This window comes from Corvus moneduloides, chromosome 2 (assembly GCF_009650955.1).
Source record: "Corvus moneduloides isolate bCorMon1 chromosome 2, bCorMon1.pri, whole genome shotgun sequence".
NCBI lineage: Eukaryota > Metazoa > Chordata > Aves > Passeriformes > Corvidae > Corvus > Corvus moneduloides.
The window spans coordinates 121,412,095-121,429,153 of NC_045477.1; the positions used below are offsets into that span (position 1 = coordinate 121,412,095).

The window sequence follows — 17,059 nt, forward strand, 5'->3', positions numbered from 1 at the left end:
AAAACTATTCCTCATGGAAATGCACATTTTTCCAGAGGATTCACAGGCCCAAGGTCACGGTTTTATCCAGAATTCCATTTTTATCCCAGGGTTTATGTCTAAAATCCAAGCCTCAAATTCTTTGTGAGGTAACGACTGGTTTTCCTCGTTAGATGCACAGAAAAGTGTTTTATTCTGATAGGTTTATTTGCAAGCCCAGGAAAATCAGCAGGAGATGAAGGTACAACACTGCCCCCAAATCTGACTTCAAAAATTGACTTTAAAACACAAAGCCACCAGCAAGGAGATGGGGGTGCTGAGCAAGAGTCAAATAACCAAAATACAGATCCATAATTTGGGATCTCACCCCCTACCCCCACTAGGCAGGGCACACTCAGGCTCTTTTAAAGCCTACAATGAAACCCTGAAAACTTGAAAAAAAATATATCAATTATATGGTTCAATTCATCAAGCTAAAATCCCATGCCTCAGGTTATTAAAGCAGCTTCCTTGATGCAGTTTTTAACAGCTGTAAATACCAAAAATCAGCATTTCCTACTAACAGGGGGTTTATGTGGAACTCAGGTATTTTTTTCCAGCCATGGAATGATTCCTAATAAACACACAGGATTAAGTAGATGGAATCTAGAGCAAATAATGACATATTTTACCTCTCATAGACTCATTTGGTGAAAGCAAAATAAACTCCTGGAAAAGTTCAGGTGTTTGTGGTTAAATAGTTCAAGATTTATCAAAAGTCAAAGATAAGTCTGGCTCCCTCATGGATCCAGAAAATTGCTGGAATAAGCTCCAGACCTACAAAATAAAATTAAAAGATGTCTTTCCCCATTGTTTCACAAGCAGATTTTCCTCTCCTTTTTTGTGCCTTTGGGCTCTGAGGGGAAAAAAAAATATTTGGGGAATTTGAAGCTGTTTGTTATCCATGGAAAAAAGAGGCAAGGAATTGGCTGTCCCAACCAGTACAAGTCAGTTCATCCCTGGGCTGAGGCCAGCTGGGATGAGGTGGAGGAGGGGGTCCTACAGCAGAATTTACCATTTTTACTGCTGCAGCTGGGAGCAAATCAAACTCCAAACCACAAATGAAGTGGCAGGGCCACAAATGAAGATGTAGATTTTCACAAACTCCGTTTCTGAAACAAAGTCATGCTTAAAAACAATCCTTAATGCTGGTTTTAAATTTGCAACTGGTTTAGCCACCCCAGCTTTTTCTCAAGCTCTAATTTCTTCCTGCTGAAGTTCAATCCAGCACCAACCTGAAGATAAAGGCCACTGTAGTAGGCCCCCAAAAATAGCCTGCAAAAATATTTTTAAATGGCTTTTTTATTTAGTTTAAATATATATATTTTAAACAAATGGCACTCGAGCTGGAAATGGATGTGTGGGCTAGTTAATTGTCAAGTTACTTCATAAAAAGGCTTTTCTGTGCCCACTCTAAGAGATTTTCTGCAATCACCACCACTCTGCTCTCAGCTTGTGTTGGCTGCGGCTCTATGAGAGCACTTGTTGGAAATTCAGTGTGGAATTATGGCTGGGGGAATTTCCTTCTCCTGCCCAATCCCATTCTTGTTGATGGCAGTGGCAAAAATCCCAGTGATTTCCAGAGGAGGGGGAACAAGAACTCCTTCAGAGGCCCTGGAAGCTGACAGGAATACCCCAGGGCGAACGGATGAATGTCCTGGGTGGTGGGAGCAGCCCAGTGTTCGTGCTGGTGCTGCTTGAAGTGAAATGATCCCTTCAAAAATGGAATATTGAGGAAGAGCAAGAACAGACTGGTGATAAATCAGGATGAGTAAAGGGGAGGAATCACTCCCTTGGTAACTGAGGTTCTTATTTATAAATAAAACCTGTGCATTGTGAAATTCTGTCTGTTGAGAAGCCCTGACATTTCAAATCCCACAGCTTTCAAGCTCATTTGTTTACAAACCTCTCCTGAAGTGGAAGGTTTGGGATTTTGCTGGTGAAACTGCCTTCAAAAAGCGACTTGACCAAACCTTCTGATTTTCCTCAGCACCTCCTGCACTGAGGGCTGGTGGATATTTCCTTGCACATGGAATTCAGTCAGTGCAGATGACCAGGAGGGATAAAAAGGATTAAAACCTTTGTGGCACTCCCACTCCACTCTTCCTGCATGTGCCAAAGTCTGTTTACTGTCCCACTGATCCCATAATTCTTTAATTTCTCCAAATAACTGGATAATACCAAGATCTACAAGATCTGGTGGCTCAATATTCCTCCAAAAAGAACAATTTCTGGGCAAAACCCAGAAGATCAGGGAGCAAACAACACAGGACAGGGAGTTTCTGCCCCAGGATGGGTGGATGGGAACCCTCAGTACTTTGGAATAATGGCACTGATTAAATGGATGGATTTTAATCAACAGCAGCCTGGATCCTTGCAAAAATTCAGGGTGAGAGAAAGCCAGGTTGAAAAATGAGTAGAAAACAGGGCCATTCTGTAGGGAAGTTTATTTTCAAACAAAGCAATATTTCAAGGAAGTTGAACATGAATTAAATGGTATGAAAGAACTAAAACTGTACCACAACAGAGTGAACTGAACAAACTGAACTAAGAATGTTTCCTGCTCATCTTTTTAAAATTAACAGGTAAAAAAAAAAGTATCTATGCTGGCTATTTATTCCCAAATTGACTTTTTTCTCAAGATATTAGAGAAAGAGGGGCTAAGAGATGGAGTTTGAGTTTATAGCCTTGTTTTCTCAACCTCTTGAGTTCTATTTTCTCTCATAGCCACTAATTCTAACAGCACTGTTAATAAACGCACGTGCAAAGAACTTCACCTTGTTTTCAATTAAAAATATTGATTACCACCCAAATTAAAGCACACAGACCATCCCCACCACTAAAGTCCCCTCTCTCTTTATGGAAACAGCCACAGGATAAATGAACCAGGTATTTTCAGAATATTCTCCTCCCTCTCCCCTTCATCTCCTCATTTGTCTCCCCTCTGCTGTTTAGTGTTTATTTCCCTTTATTTATTTTTTTATAAGTGTTTGATACCCAGCTGAACACTTCAGTTTCTTGCAAGTCTCATCCAGGGCCTGCTGCAATTAATGAGGAATTTTTTTAGGGGACTTTGGCAAACTTTAGGTCAGGTGCTCCCAGTGAATTTCAGTTACAGACAAAGGTATGGAAAGCTGCATTTTACAACAAATTCAGGCTCTTTGCCCTTGTGTCTATCCCAGGAAGGCAAAAAAAAATTTAGAAATGTCCATCTAAGCAAAAAAAAAAACCAAAACAATAAAACCCCCTCATAGTTCTGGTGCAGAACAGTAGTAAACTGAGTTTTATGAGTTCTATCACAACCATATAAAACGCTTTACTGAAAAGACCACTGAGCTGGAAAAACTCAGGAAAAACTACCCTGAATTCCATGTGAACACTCATAAATCTGCCCCCCTTTTCCTTTTTATTTTTTTCCACATTTACCATAAAACTCTTGTTCCACATCAGATTTCCTCTCCCTTTCATAGGCAGCCTCAATATCTTACACAATCTAAAACTACCAGACTCCGATTCTGAGCTTTATTTCAGCCCTATTGCTCTGGGCTTGGGTTTCAGGCCCTGCCTAGATCTGCAATTTGCAATATCATATTATTTATGGCCCTTCTGAAAGGTAATGAGGAGTAAAATACAATGAACGAGAACAGATATAAAGACAGCCATGATGTGGTGGCAAGTCAAGGAAATTTGAGTATTTTACCGAGGCTGTTTTCAGGGAGAGAAAAGCCAAACCCTCAAACAGCCCTGACAAAAAAAAAAACTTTGTATAAAGGCAAGGTACCAGTGTGAGGGTCCAAATTTGTATTTAGCAGGTTCCAAATTTGCATTTAGCAGCTTTATTTTATTTCTGCTTTAGCTGGCAGAGCACACCCCCCATACCTGGGACAAGCCAAGGTGCACAGATGCTGTTTCAGAGATGTACATTATTTTGCCATCGGATGCCACGACGAAAACAAAGCCATCCAAAGTCTGAAAGAAAGAGAAGTGCACAGGGTAAGAAGTAAGAAATCAGTTTAAAGCATTTACAGTGAAAACCAAATTGTTTTGGAGGATGATTTCTGTCTGATTTCAGCAGCAGCACACAGCAAAATTTAAGGAATAGAAACCTTTACCTGACTTTGTTCCTTAAAACTCAGGGATGTTGTGAACTCCACCTCATTCCCCTGCAGATGCAGCTTTGCTGCTCCGCTTTCAGGGAATATTTTGCTGTTGATTCAGGGTTTTTTTAGTGCTTAGCCCAAATCCTGAGCTCTGTGGTGCTCAGGGGGAAGTCAGGCCCTACGTGAGCCATTTTTTATGGCATAATTGGCAGACCCAGCTCACTGCTATTTGCAATTTATTTAATGGCACCATGAGCAATGTTTAAACTTGACTGCACTTTCAGTAACATATTTCTGAACAGAGGGGTCTCTGCTCTGAAACTGTGGGAACATCCAAAAAGAAAGCAGAAAAAGTCAGCATCCAAAACTTTATCACACTTGAAGAGAGATGTTTGTGCTTATTAAGTTTTATCCCTGCAGTCTGTAAACCAATGCAAACTTGAGATCCAATCCTACAAATTCTTCTTGGCAGGGTATGGGCTGGGAGGCAAATCTTGCTTGTGTGAGTAAAAACTGAAGTTTGATTTAGTCAGATCTTATTCGTACGAGAAAAAAATAAATGCTGTGGTAAAGCTGAGCTAAAACTGGCCATGATTTGGAAATCACAAAACCTCTCACTTTGAGGGGTCCTTGATTTTTCAGTGCCCAATTTCAGGCTTTTTTTCAAAAGTATCTGATATCAAAAAGTCTCCATTATCTCTATCCAGTGTAGAAAGCTTTGATCAACACAGGGCATGTGAAAAGTAGTGAATATTCACTTGTGTGAATATCACTAGACAATAGATTTGGAAGAGAAAAATGATTCTTACAGTACTTTGGTAAAGCAAGCACCTGTTTTAATCCATTTAAAGTCACTCAACTGGAAGAGATGCAATAAAATCCTGTCTGCTTCATGCACCTCTAGTGCCACCTCAATAAGAAAATATTCCAAATTATTCTCTGGCCTACTAATGACTCTACAGCATGTAAGTGAAACCAGGTTACTCTTTGCCTCTTTTTTTTCCTTTTTTTTTTTTTCTTTTGGAATATAAATTAGATTTTGTAGAAATATCATAATGGGAAATAAATTACTGCACACTTAGCCATAATTTTACTTTAAGCACTGTTGTCTTGCAATTGCTTTAGCCAGTATCATTAACAAACTTGTGTCAATGCTGCTGTTACTGCAGCACATCCCAAAATTTCATTCACAGGAAAGCTGAAAATCCAAATGTAAAGTCTAAGTACCCTAAAAGAAAATTTTAAAAATGTTTTCAGTAAATGAGAGTTTATTAAAACCTTCAGCATTTGTCATTCAGAATTAACTGAACTGTAAAATGAGAATTACAGGTGGTCAGCATTTAATTTTGTGTAAATTCACTTAATGCCAGACAAAGCCGGGAAGGAGGAGGAGGAACAACAGTGATTTATACAACTCGGTCTGTATTTCAATATATGCATTATATTATACACATAGAGTATTATACAGAACTAAATCAGCATTTTCAGGTGGACTTGTGGCTCTGGAACAGCTCGGAGGACATCAGCTACTTGAATTAAAATTTCCAAGGCTGGAAATGCCTCCCCAGGAGACAATTTTGAGCTCTGGGTGCGGTCAGTGCCTCCCGCTCCAAAGCAGCCTCCCAAAAATCTCTCTTTTCCTCGCAGAGAGCGGCTGATGCTCTGCGGGAGCAAATAAATCACTGCGCTCGTCCTTCCAAAGGTCGGAGCCGGCGACACCGCGGCCGCGGAGCCCGAGCAGAGATTTTCTGTGGAGGTTTTTGTCCCCAGCCGAGCGAGACGGTGAAAACAGCCCCAGCTCTGTGACCAGGAATTCACCTCCCGCAATAAACCCGCCCGTTAAATGAATGTGGTTTACTGGCTCTTGAAAATCGGGGGAGAAAACCCGCGCTGCGTTAAGTTCACGTATTTAAAAAAAAAAAAAAAAATTAAAAAAAAAGAGTCAAACGCAATTTAATTTCTTTCCCCCCTCCTGCTGGCACGCTCGGCCTGGCTACGCCTTCCTAAACTCTGAATTCAGAGGAGTTCCAGAGCGGATCACCGGGACTGGGAACAACGGCATTTTCAGGGGCTGAAGTCCACGGGAGACCCAGCCCAGGTGTTCTCTCCCCTCGCTCCCTCCCGGCTTTCCCCTGCCCCGGGGGCTTCCTGGGGACATCCCCGGCACTTCTGGGGCGGCTGATGAAAGCATTTAGGGCTGGGGGACACTGCCTGCACAGAGGGGATGAGCGCCTCTTGCTTCCGCCAGTATCAGAGGCGGAAAAAGCAAAATAATGGGAATACAAGTGGTTGCTGTCTCTCTTTCTGCTCTCGCAGCCCGTCAAGGCTCGGGAATGAGGCGAAGGGTTCAGCCAGGCTCCTGTCGTGGTGCGGGGGTGAAGAGCAAGTGGAGGAGGAGGAGGAGGAAGAAGAGGAGGAAAAGGAGGAGGAGAGGCAACACCTCAGCCCCAGGTTTCCGATGCCCAGCGCGTACGGGAGGAGGAAGGGGTCCGCTACCTGAAGCAAGTGGGATCCGAGCTCCATGGCCACGTTATCCAGGGGCCCGATCCTGCTCGGCTGGCCCCAGGCGTCGCCCAGACCTGCAAAAGAAACAAGGATTTGGTAGAGCCGGAAGCGGAGCCGGGTCAGTCCTGTCCTCCCGAGCGGGACCTGCGCTGCCCGTGCTCCCCCTTCTCCCTCGGGGCGCGGGCCTGGAAGTGGGAAAGGCTGAGTCCCTTCGACACGCAGGCTTTGGGAGGGAATTGTTCTTTTTTTCTGGAGCAGAGCATCCCCGCGGATCCGCTTTCCCCCTCCCCGGAGAGCCCCCAGGGACGCGGCAGCCGCTCCCGCCGCCCGCCGGGCCCGTCCCGTCCTTGCAGCGGCACCGTCCCCGTTCCGCCGTCCCTGTGAGCGGCCACCGCCGCGCTGCGCAGAGAGGAGGATGAGGAGGTTAAAGAGAGCCGAAGCTCGATCGGGGATGAGCTGCCCCGACTGCCCCTTCACCTGCGCACGGACGGGACCGACACAGCTTCGGCCCCCCCTCCCCATCGAGCCCTGACCCCAGAGCCCGACCCCACAGCCCGACACCGCCCTGGTGACAGTGGAAGCTTTGTGATGGAGCTGGCTTGGGGCGAGGAGGGGCGGGTGGGCTGGGGTTTGTGTGTTCATTGGTTTGTTTGTTTGTTTTTCTCTTCCTCGGTGAAAAGAAGCCTTTCAGCAGCTCCCCGGCGGAGCCCAGACCGCCACCGTGCCAGCCCAAGAGCTGGACACTCCCGTGGGCACCTGGTGGCAGAGGGGCCACTGCCCGCGAGGGATGGAGGGGAAGGGAAGGACGCGACCGCATCCGTTTAGTGCCTCGTTTTTGGAGAGAAAGGCCAACCCTCGGCTTCGGGGAGGCCGCGGAGCCCGGAGGGCGCTGCGGAAGGGCCGGTGGCCCTGGATGGAAGGCGGGGATTCGGTGCTGCCAGCCTGGAATTCCACAATCGCCCCGGCTCACGGATGCACCGCTATGAAACAGAGCCCCGTGTTCTCCCCCGGTGCCCTCTCTCCGCCCAGGCGCTTCCAAAGAAACCTCCCCACTCCCGGCTGCGGCGAGAGCCCCGCTCGGCTCCGGAACGGGAGGGAAAAGTTGGCAGAAATTCCTGCCCTGAGCTCCAGCTCTGTGATTCCGCCCCTCCTGAAACCCTCACGGATCCGTTTGTGCTTTGGCCACTTAAATCTGGTCTGGAAATGCTGGGGGATTTCTCTCCCCTCTTTGAGCATCCCTTGGGATGGGCAGGATCTCCCACCGGAGGGACGGGAGGCGGCGGGGCGGACGCGCCTGCCCGCGGTGCTTTTCCCAGAATTTAGATTCCCTTCCCGTTGCCAGCGGAGCCTGGCTCCGTGTCCTACTCCCTCTGGGAAAGCACTAAGGAGCTTCCCACGCCAGGCAGGGGACACCGGGGACCTTGGCCGGCCCTGACGCCTCCTTTCCGCCGTCCCAAGGCAGTAGCAGCACCCAAAAAGCGGTTTTGATCCCCACCCCGTGTCCATCTCTCAGGGTCTCTCCAGACTCCGGGAATTCACAGCGGGTGGCTGCGCTTTCCCGTGGGAAGGGGAAGGACACCTTCCCTACTCTGAAAGAAGCACCGGGAAATTTGCTCGGAAGAGCCAAACGAAAACTCGCGCTTTTCTCTGCCGTTTCCCAATTCTCCGCTTGGAAAAGGCTCCTAAACTTCCAGAGACACGTCAAAAATATCCTTTCTGCTGAAACTCTTTTTCGTCTGGGGAGAAAAGTTTGGGAATCGCGGAGTCCTCCTGCAGTTTCTTTCCCGAGGCGGCAACAAATGCAAGCTCCGGAGCCTGTCCCTGTGCCGCGAGGTTTGCCCTTATTTCGAATTCCTAATTACAGATCTCGAAATATGAGACTGCAGCCCTGCAAAAGGAGTCACACACAGCGGTGTAAAAGCTGTCCTGAGCCCTTACATTCCGAAAGACGAAGCAGATTCATTTCTTGAGCTCTCACGAAGCTCTCCAAGAACGAGCCGCGTCTCTGCCCCACCCGTGCGAGACAATTCGCTCCGTCCTGTCCTTTCACATCATCCCAAAATCTGCACTTTCTAGGTTCTTTCCTAGATCTGGCTAAAAAAAAAAAAAAAAAAAAAAGAGCCACTTGCTCAGATTTGCTCCCTTTGGAATTTTAAATTGGAGTCGCAATCGCGAACGCGCATCAGACGTAAACACGTTCGGTGGATCAGCCTGGCATTCGTCTGAGCTTATTTTAAAGCCGGTGATTTTATAATTTAATCCGCCAGCAGATCGCTTTAAAGGTGAAAACGAAACGAATAAAACCTTACAGTGGAATAAAGGACCAAGGCCCATTAACTTCTCTTCGGAGAGATTTGCAAACGTGTCCTGTAAACATATGGATGCCATAGGCTCCGCCGGGCTGCTCCTGCCCGGCCAGGGAATACCGCACAAATTCGCTCACTGGCCTGGAGCGAGGCCAAAATCCCTGCCGATACACAGCGAGCCTTTCCTGCACCGCTCCTTCGGGATGGGATTTTGCTGGGATGGGAAGGGATCCCTGTCTGGGAGAGCTGCCGGGTGTCCCACACGGCTTTGCCACCGGACGGGTCGTTTGGAAGGAAACATTTCCAAATGCTCCCTCGTAGCAGGAATTACCTGGCCCGGGAGAGAGAATTCCCTGCGGGCGGGCAGCTGGAGCATCCCCCCGGCAAAAGCCGGGAGCACCCGTGGGGGTGGCCTGGCCCCGAGCGCGGCTACTTTGCCGTGCTGGAGGGTCAGGGATCATCCAGATCCAGCGACCGGGGGGGACTGGGCAGCGGAAAGCCCGGAAAGCCGGGGCTGGGCTCGAGCGGAGCTGGCACGGCCCAGGGCCGCCTGCGGGAGGGTGACCCGCCAGTCCCAGGCTCAACCTTCTCTTTTTTGGCACCCGCCGCCGGCAAACATGGGCGGGATGAGCCTCTCTCCTCGTCTGCCCGGCTTTTCCTGGTGTTTGTGCAGGTGTCAGTCCCCCCCGGGCCCAGGGCCGTGCGGGCAGGGCAGGAGAGGGATGCCCGGCAGGGAAGCCACCGGCCCCAAGGGCAGCTGTGCCCGCCGAACCCCTGCGGGCACCGGGCGGCAGCTCCGGCTCCGACAACGGCGGGCCGGAGTCACAGGGGGTTTTACACCAGCACCCCAAAGTTCTAGCTGCTTTTGCCGTCGAAAAACCAGGGGGTTTTCGCACAAACGCGTCCCCCTCCCTGTGGCAAACACGGACAAAATCCCTCTCCCTCTTTTAACATCTCTGGCTGTTCCTCAAAGTACCTCAGCACTGACTTTGTACCGTTTCCCAGTTTCCAGAGAGGCAGCGGGGTGAGTGAAACTGTAATAAGATCTAGAAATATTTGGGAACAACTCCCACCTTTGCTCTCAGCATACGAAAGTTCGTCCACACACACATTTGAAAGCCCGGTAGCTTTTCAGCTTGGGATTCTGCTTAAAAGAATCACTTAGCGATGTATTATGTTAAGTGTCGGGTTGCCCTGTAACTTGGAGTATTTCCTTTGTGTCTGCTGGGCTGTTCCCCGGCTCCCCCGGAGCGCAAGGTCCCCCACCCTTCAGAAGGAACCTCGGGACAACGACAAGTCCCGGGGCTTCACCGCCTATCCTGGTTTTTTGGGTTTTCCCCAGCGCGGTTGTGCCTCCCTCGGCCGGGAAAGCCCCGGGGAAATTCCCGGTGGGCGGCCCCTGAGCTGCATCGAGATTTGTGCCCCTCGTTGAGGCGAGGTCCGAGGCTCTGCTGTCACCCCGTGAGGAGGGGGAGGCAGCGGGGCGAGGGCAGCGCTGACACCTCGCCCTAAGCCCCGTCTGCAGCGGGGGGCCAGGGGTCTCAGCCCCACGGCACCGCTGGATCCCGGGGGCCGCGATGGGTCTGGAGCCCGCGGGGAACCCCCGAGCCCGGTCAGGGGAACCTCTGAGAGGGGGGAAGCTCCCAGGTCAGGGGCGCTTTGGGAAGGAGCAGGGCTGGGCAGCGATGTGCCGAGCCGCCCGCTCCTCTCTGCGGGCTCAGCGTCACCGGCCGGGAAGGCGGCCGAGGGCTGGGTGTAAAAATCAAGATTTCTATTTTATAAAAAGAAAAAAAAAAAAAAAAGAAAACCAAAACAAAACAAAAAACCAAACAAACAAACAAAAAAAAAAAAAAAACGAGAGAGAGAGGAAAAAAGTCAAACTCCTAGGAAAAAAACCTAAAAAAAAAAAGTGGGGAAAAAAATACTCTAACCAATCTGCCCCCAGGACACCCGCACAAACCCAGCTCTCCTCGCCGAGCCAAACCCACCAGATCGCGTTAAGAGGCCCCAAAGCGGGCGTCCTACAGGCAGGGAGGTCACGGGCAGACCCAGAGCTCTCACGACAGTGACCCCCGCCCTTCCTCTCTCCCCCTGCCGTCCTTCCGTCCCCTCCGGCCGGGACAGACCTGAGCGACCCCGCCGCCCGTCCCCGCACCGCGGGGCCACCGGCTCCCGCCGCCTGGGAACGGCCCCAGGAAAACCCTAAAAAAAAGGCACTTTTGTTTTAGTAAGACCTTTAATGTCGCTATTAGCGGTTAGTACAATAGGGGCTGCCTTTCCAAAAGGGATTACTCACGCCTCGCGCTTTATTTATTTATTTAATTCATTAATGAACCTTTTCCGAACGCGTGTGACAACCCGATGAAATAGCTGCGATTCGCCTTGATTTTCTTAAAATATACAATTCGTGGCCAGGTTTAAATGGGGACCGAAGACTGTGAATATTCCTGGTAATTTCTATTGTCTGCCTCTCGGAATAAGGAAGGTCTGAGATCTGCCGCTCGGTCACTTTATTCAGGTTATTTCGTATTGCGCACATCATATTTTGGGTCACATAATAATTAGCTCGCTCCCATCCGGTTTAAACAACCATAAATGTCCAATTTTATAATCAGTTTTGGATACTGCGTCGGGGATGGGGGAGGGAGAGGGCGAGGATTTAACCAGTCTCCCATCACCGGGGGGCAGAGAATCGCAGTTTTTAAACGCGATTCATTCTCGCCTCTCTTTCTTTCATTAGTTCCTCTTCAGAAAAAAAAAAAAAAAAAAAATAAAAAATACTGACAGCCGAGACAGAACACGACCGGTGGTGTATTTTTGTTCTACAGTAACAAAGCCGTGGCGACAACAACAAAAAAATATCAAAACGCGAGAGAAGACGGTGTTAGAGAGCGGGAGCGCGGGGGAGGCTGGAGGCTGCTGTGTCCTGACTTTAACTCCTGAATCTCAAGGTCGCAGCGATACCGCAGGGCACAGCCTGGGCTATCGGAGCACAAACTTGTCCCTTCCAGGGCTTGCACTGCGAGCCCGAAAGGAGCTGGGGTAGAAATCTCCTTTCGCTGTCGCTGCTTGGAGTCTGATCGGGCGCTAGTGCGGGTTCAGTCCATCTTCGGGAAAAGCCTGGCCGGGCTGAGCAGGAGACCTGTCCCGAGCCCCCGACAAGCCCTGTCGGAGTGCTGGGGTCAGTCAGCTCGCTGAGGGTCTCAAACTTTTCCTAAACTCTGTGTCAGCTCGCTGTGGAAATAAGGGGGGAAGCCATCCACCGAGGGTTTTGAAAACACAGCCCTCTGTCTGCCTCTCTCTCTCTCTCCCTCCAGTCTAGACAGAGCTGGAAGCCAGGTCTGCAGTTGAAGAACGTTTCTGGTCGCGCTGGCCGCAGCTACTCCGGGCCTAGCACGCGTCTAGTGCCGCCTCAGACCTGTCCCCCCCACCCTGCCACCCCTTTCAGCCTTTTAGGGTGACGGCTGGGGCAGCCCGGGGTGCTGGACCCCCGCTCCGAGGACAACTCCCGTGGGAGCGCATCGCGGCTGCCCTGGGAGCAGAGGCCGGGGCTGGAGCGGGGGCCTGGTACGTACCCACCTTTATTTCATGCCCCAGAACCCATCGAGTCCAACCCCCTCCACGGGGCTCTTTCCCCAGGTCTGGCTGCCCCAGGATTTAAGCTGGGAAGCCTTTCCGGGCTGTTGCACTCCCCGTTTGCCCTCTCAGTAAAGCCAACTGGAAACCAGTAGCCGAGTATGAGGAGGAAGGAGGGAGGGCTGACAGACCGACGGAGGGATGGGGACCCCCTCCTCTCCTTCCACGGGCAAATCCCGGGGGAGAGGGAAGTTTGGGTAATGCGGGACTGTGTGGAAGAAAACCCCCCCTTACTCCCCCAAAAAGTCCTTCTGCAGCCGGCGCTGCCCGCAGCCGCCTCTCTCCGGCTCCCCCCTTTCCCCTCCACCCTCCCAGGCACTAAACGCAGGGCTCGGGGACCGGAGGCGGTAATTCCCCCGGCCTGTCATCCCTGGATGCGAAGCTTTGGTTTTAAATGTATTTCCACCCGTACTTAAGACGATGAAAGATCAGGAATTCGCTGTATGCATTTAAACGTTGCCCTTAATAAGCAGAGTGTGCGGAAGCGCACGCCCGGCCTGTTTAGGGAAGACAGACACATAAAACACACCCGAGCTGTGGGTATAAACCTGCTCTCGGGGTCGTCTCGTTGCTCTTGAGGAGCAGCAGGGCTGGAAAAGCCAGGACGCATCCAGCAGCATCTCGAAACGTGCCGCTTTTCCTCCCTCCTAAATCAAAGGCGTTCGGGGACACGTTCCCCAGCCACGGCCGGCGAGTGACCCCCCCTCGAAATTACGACGCTCTATTTCTCCTCGGGAAAATTTCCCGGTGGGGAATAATGGCTGGAAAATGCGGCGGAGCAGAGCCTCGCTTCCCTTGCTCCGTGCCTCGGGAGCTCACGCTAAAGGAGCCCCGGCTTTCCATAGCACGGCTGCTCCGTGCTCCCGAAATTTCTCAATTAAATGGCCACAACGGTAAGCTTTGCTCGGGTTGGGAGGCGGGTTTTATTCCGCACCCCCCTTCCCCTATTTTATTTTTTGGTTGTGTTTTTCTTTTTAGCTTTTTAATAAAGCTCCTTAGAAACCGCGACGGAGAGCAGACCTTCCCCTGCGGAATTTGCTAATTCCTTCACCCTGCTCCCAGTCCGGAGAGGCACAAACAAATGACAAAGCGGGGGAGCTGGGCTTTATTTAGCCACCCGCAGGCACTGACCAGCGCTTGATTCCACGGCTCCCATCAGCTCAGCGGCCGCACGGACAGCACGGGCGGCCGGCGGCTCCCCACGGCTGCCGGCCCGCAGCCTCCCCTCGCCCCGGGCGGCCCCAAGGGCGCTCGGGGGGAAGGTGAGAGGCTCCGGGGGGCTGATTTTCCGCCAACCCCGAGGGAAGGAGAGATTGGTGCCGGGCCTCGCTGCTGGGTGCCCCCGAGAAGAGCCGCGGGAGCCACAGCCCCGGCCGAGGTGCAGCGGGGTCCCGGCCCCGCCGAGGCCGGGCTGGGCTCGGACCCTCCTTCCCCGCTCTCCCCGGCCCCACGAGAAGGAGCAGGGCCTCGCTGCGAAGCTGCCGCGCCTTCATTCCCAGCCTACTTCCCTAGCTTCAGAAAACTCCAACCAAAACAAAATAATAATAACAACCACACAGTTTTTTTCCCCGAGGCCGTGCCTGGACGGGAAGCGCCGCGCCGAGGGGCCACCCCGGGGGCCGGGCGGGCTCCTCCGGGGCTGCAGACACGAACCGAGCCCGCTCTCATCGGGACGGTCCCCCTGAGCCAACGGAGCTGAACCGGCAGCCGAGGAGGAGGGGGAGAAAGGGGGGATGAACCGGCCGGCTCTGCCTCCCACCGCCGCCGGCTTTGGGGCAGCGCAGCTCTGCCTCCTCTTCCAGGGCACACGGGTTCATTTCCAGCCCGGCGGCTTTTACCTCAATCCCCGATCGCTCTCCACCGGTTCTGGGACTCCTGCAGGCATCCCCTCCCTCCTGCCAGGACGCCGTTGGGGTCGTACCCACCCCAGCACCCCGTCCCCGCTCTCTCTCGGCCCGCGGTGCCTCCCCGTCCCTCCCGTGCGGGCTCCCGGAGCTCCGGGTGTGGTTTTACCTTCGGGGAAGACGGCTCGCATTTTCAGGTAGCTGGTGGTGAGGCGGATGATGGACGCCTTGTCCAGCTGCGAGGTGATGGCCGAGGGCAGGGGCAGCAGTTTAGCCAGTTCGTAGAATTCTCCATTTTCTTTTTCCCGTCTAGTCTTTGCCGCGTTCTTGGATTTTTCCTTCATCGCGACTGCTGCAAGGCGGGGATGTCACTGGCATATTAGACCCGATTCTTCCGAATGGCAGGGGGCATGGATTTCGACAGCAGAGTTAGTATTTTCGTTTAAGGAAGGGAATTTACCCAAATCAAATCAAATAATTAGTAATAATAATAAACGGAGGGAAAAAAAGAAGACAAAAAGGGGAGGGTAAAAAAAAAAAGCCAAGCCAACCAACCAAAACCAACACCAACAGAAAGGGTGCGAGGAGGGGGGAGGCGATCTCTGAGCCACAACCAGGACAGGAAAGCGGCTCGGAGAAGGCAGTTCTGCTCTGATCCTGCAGTGGCGAGGGCTTCGAAACCCAGACTGAAAGACCCACGGCAACCTTCGTCCTCTGCGTGCAGCTGGGAATGGGATCTTGATCTTCTCCTCAAAACGGGGAGCAAACTGCTGGGTTTCCTTCACCGAACGATTTCTTCCACTCAATCCTTTCCCGTCCAAAAATAATAATTAAAAAAAAAAAAAAAAGAAAGAAAGAAAGAAAGAAAGAAAGAAAGAAAGAAAGAAAGAAAGAAAGAAAGAAAGAAAGAAAGAAAGAAAGAAAGAAAGAAAAAGAAAATAGAGCGTCCGTGCAAGAAATCATTGGGCTAAGCAGGCTGAACCATTTTTGGACATTTTTTCTCTGAAGGAAAAAAAAAAAAAAGAAACCGAACGACCGCGCTGCTCGTTGAAGGAAGTGCAAAATGATCTGGTCCCGGAGCCCGAGATGCCGAGGACACGACGAGCTCCCCGCTGAACCAAAGTCAAAGCCGGTGCGGCGGCAGCTGATGGCTGGAGTGCTCCGGGATCACCGGCGCTCCTCTCCGTGCTCCGCTGCCCTCCGGGCGCGCTGCTCCTGCGGCTGAAGGGCGCTGCTCCTCCCGTGCCCGAGGGGCTCCAGCAGCGCCGGGGCGCGGGGGCCGCCGAGCCCCGCTGGCTGCGGGGGCTGCGGGGGCTGCGGGGGCTGCGGGGGCTGCGGGGGCTGCGGGGCTGCTCCTGCCGCTGCGGCCGCTGCGCCCGGCTCCAAATGTGCTTCTCATGCGGAGTCAAATTAAAGGATCCGTTTTCCTCGGGACCAGTGCCACTTCAGCGTTGTCTCTTTCCAAACAAGTCCGAGCGCTGGCAAAGGCGCGGGGTTGATTTTGTTGCTTTTATTTATTGGTTTGTTTTTTGATTTTTCCTCCTTTTAAAGAAAAAGAGTTTGCAAGATAGGAACCGTTTCTCTCTCTTTTCTCTCTCTCTTTTTTTTTGTTTCTTTTTTATTTGTCACGTATTTCAAGAGCGAAGCGGTGACTCTTTGGCAGAGACATGCCTTTCAAAGGCAAGGGGAGGGTTTGCTACATTCACCTCCCGCAACGAGCAGCGATCCTCACCATTCGGCAAGGATCGAAGGTAAAATTCCCCTCCTCTCGGAAATCACAGCCGCCACGCTCCTCGTCTGAAAGCACCGATATCTCCTCTTTTTTTTTTTTTTTTTTGTTCTTTTCTTTCCTCGCCTTTTTTATTTATTTATTTTTTTTTTGTTTTCCCAGGGCCAGAAGGAGCTCTGAAGTGGACCTCTCGGTTAATTCTTTAGCAAAGGCTGCAGAAAGCCAGGAGAGCCTCAAGAGGGGAGGGGATAATGTATCCGTGACGTGTCCTCCCGCGCAGCGCCCTCCGAGGGACCCAAATCCAGAAGAGCCAGCGCAGAGCCGCAATTAGCACTTGCGAGGGGACGGGAGGCCGGCCCGGGGGGAGCCGGGGGCGGGGGCCGCTGGCTGGGGCAGCCCGAGCCCGCTCCCCCCGGCCTCCCCAAGCGGCCGGCGGAGCCCCTTGCCCCTCGTTGCCCTTCTCGGTGCACCGGCCATGACCCCGAGGGGGCCCTTGTCCCCCGTGCCGGGGCGCAGCTGCCCGCGGGAGGGGCCACGGGGGGGGTGTGGGGCCGGGACACGCGTGGGGCCCCCTTGCCCAGCCCCGCGGCACCGCCGGGAAGCCAGCCGAGACTTTCCTCCGTTGTTGTGGCGCTGGGTAAAGCGTACCTGGGTACTCGCGCAGGTATAGACACAGCGCGTATTTATTCTGTATATAAAATATGTATTTTGCGTATTACACGTGTATGCACGCACACAAATATATTCACAGACGGCCTCTCGTACATGCAGAGGAGGGGGCCGAGCTCCGCGGGAGCTGCCCGGGGCCGCCCCGCCGCCCTCCCCGCCGGCAGCCGCTGCTCATCAGCCCCCGCTGACCGGGGCTTAACCCCGGAGCTGCCGAAGCAGCGCTCGGGGGAAAGAAGATGAAGCAAATCCCCG

General features: G+C 52.0%; 1 protein-coding gene and 1 long non-coding RNA gene across 2 annotated transcripts in view; one reads left to right on the forward strand and one right to left on the reverse strand.

The window, feature by feature from the left end:
* The window catches only part of SIM2 (SIM bHLH transcription factor 2), a 54,010-nt gene extending 38,947 nt beyond the window's left edge, over positions 1 to 15,063 (reverse strand). The window contains exons 1-3 of the mRNA XM_032101142.1: positions 14,579 to 15,063; positions 6,615 to 6,697; positions 3,898 to 3,987 (exon numbers count right to left, since the gene is read on the reverse strand). Of these exons, the coding sequence (XP_031957033.1) occupies positions 3,898 to 3,987; positions 6,615 to 6,697; positions 14,579 to 14,753 (348 nt within the window). The 5' untranslated portion in view covers positions 14,754 to 15,063. The remainder of the gene's footprint in view (positions 1 to 3,897; positions 3,988 to 6,614; positions 6,698 to 14,578) is intronic.
* Positions 15,064 to 15,732: 669 nt separating this feature from the next.
* Positions 15,733 to 16,856, forward strand: LOC116440402. Its single transcript, XR_004238577.1, has 2 exons — positions 15,733 to 16,160; positions 16,301 to 16,856. It is a non-coding gene; the product is annotated as an uncharacterized LOC116440402 (long non-coding RNA).
* Positions 16,857 to 17,059: the final 203 nt, after the last annotated feature.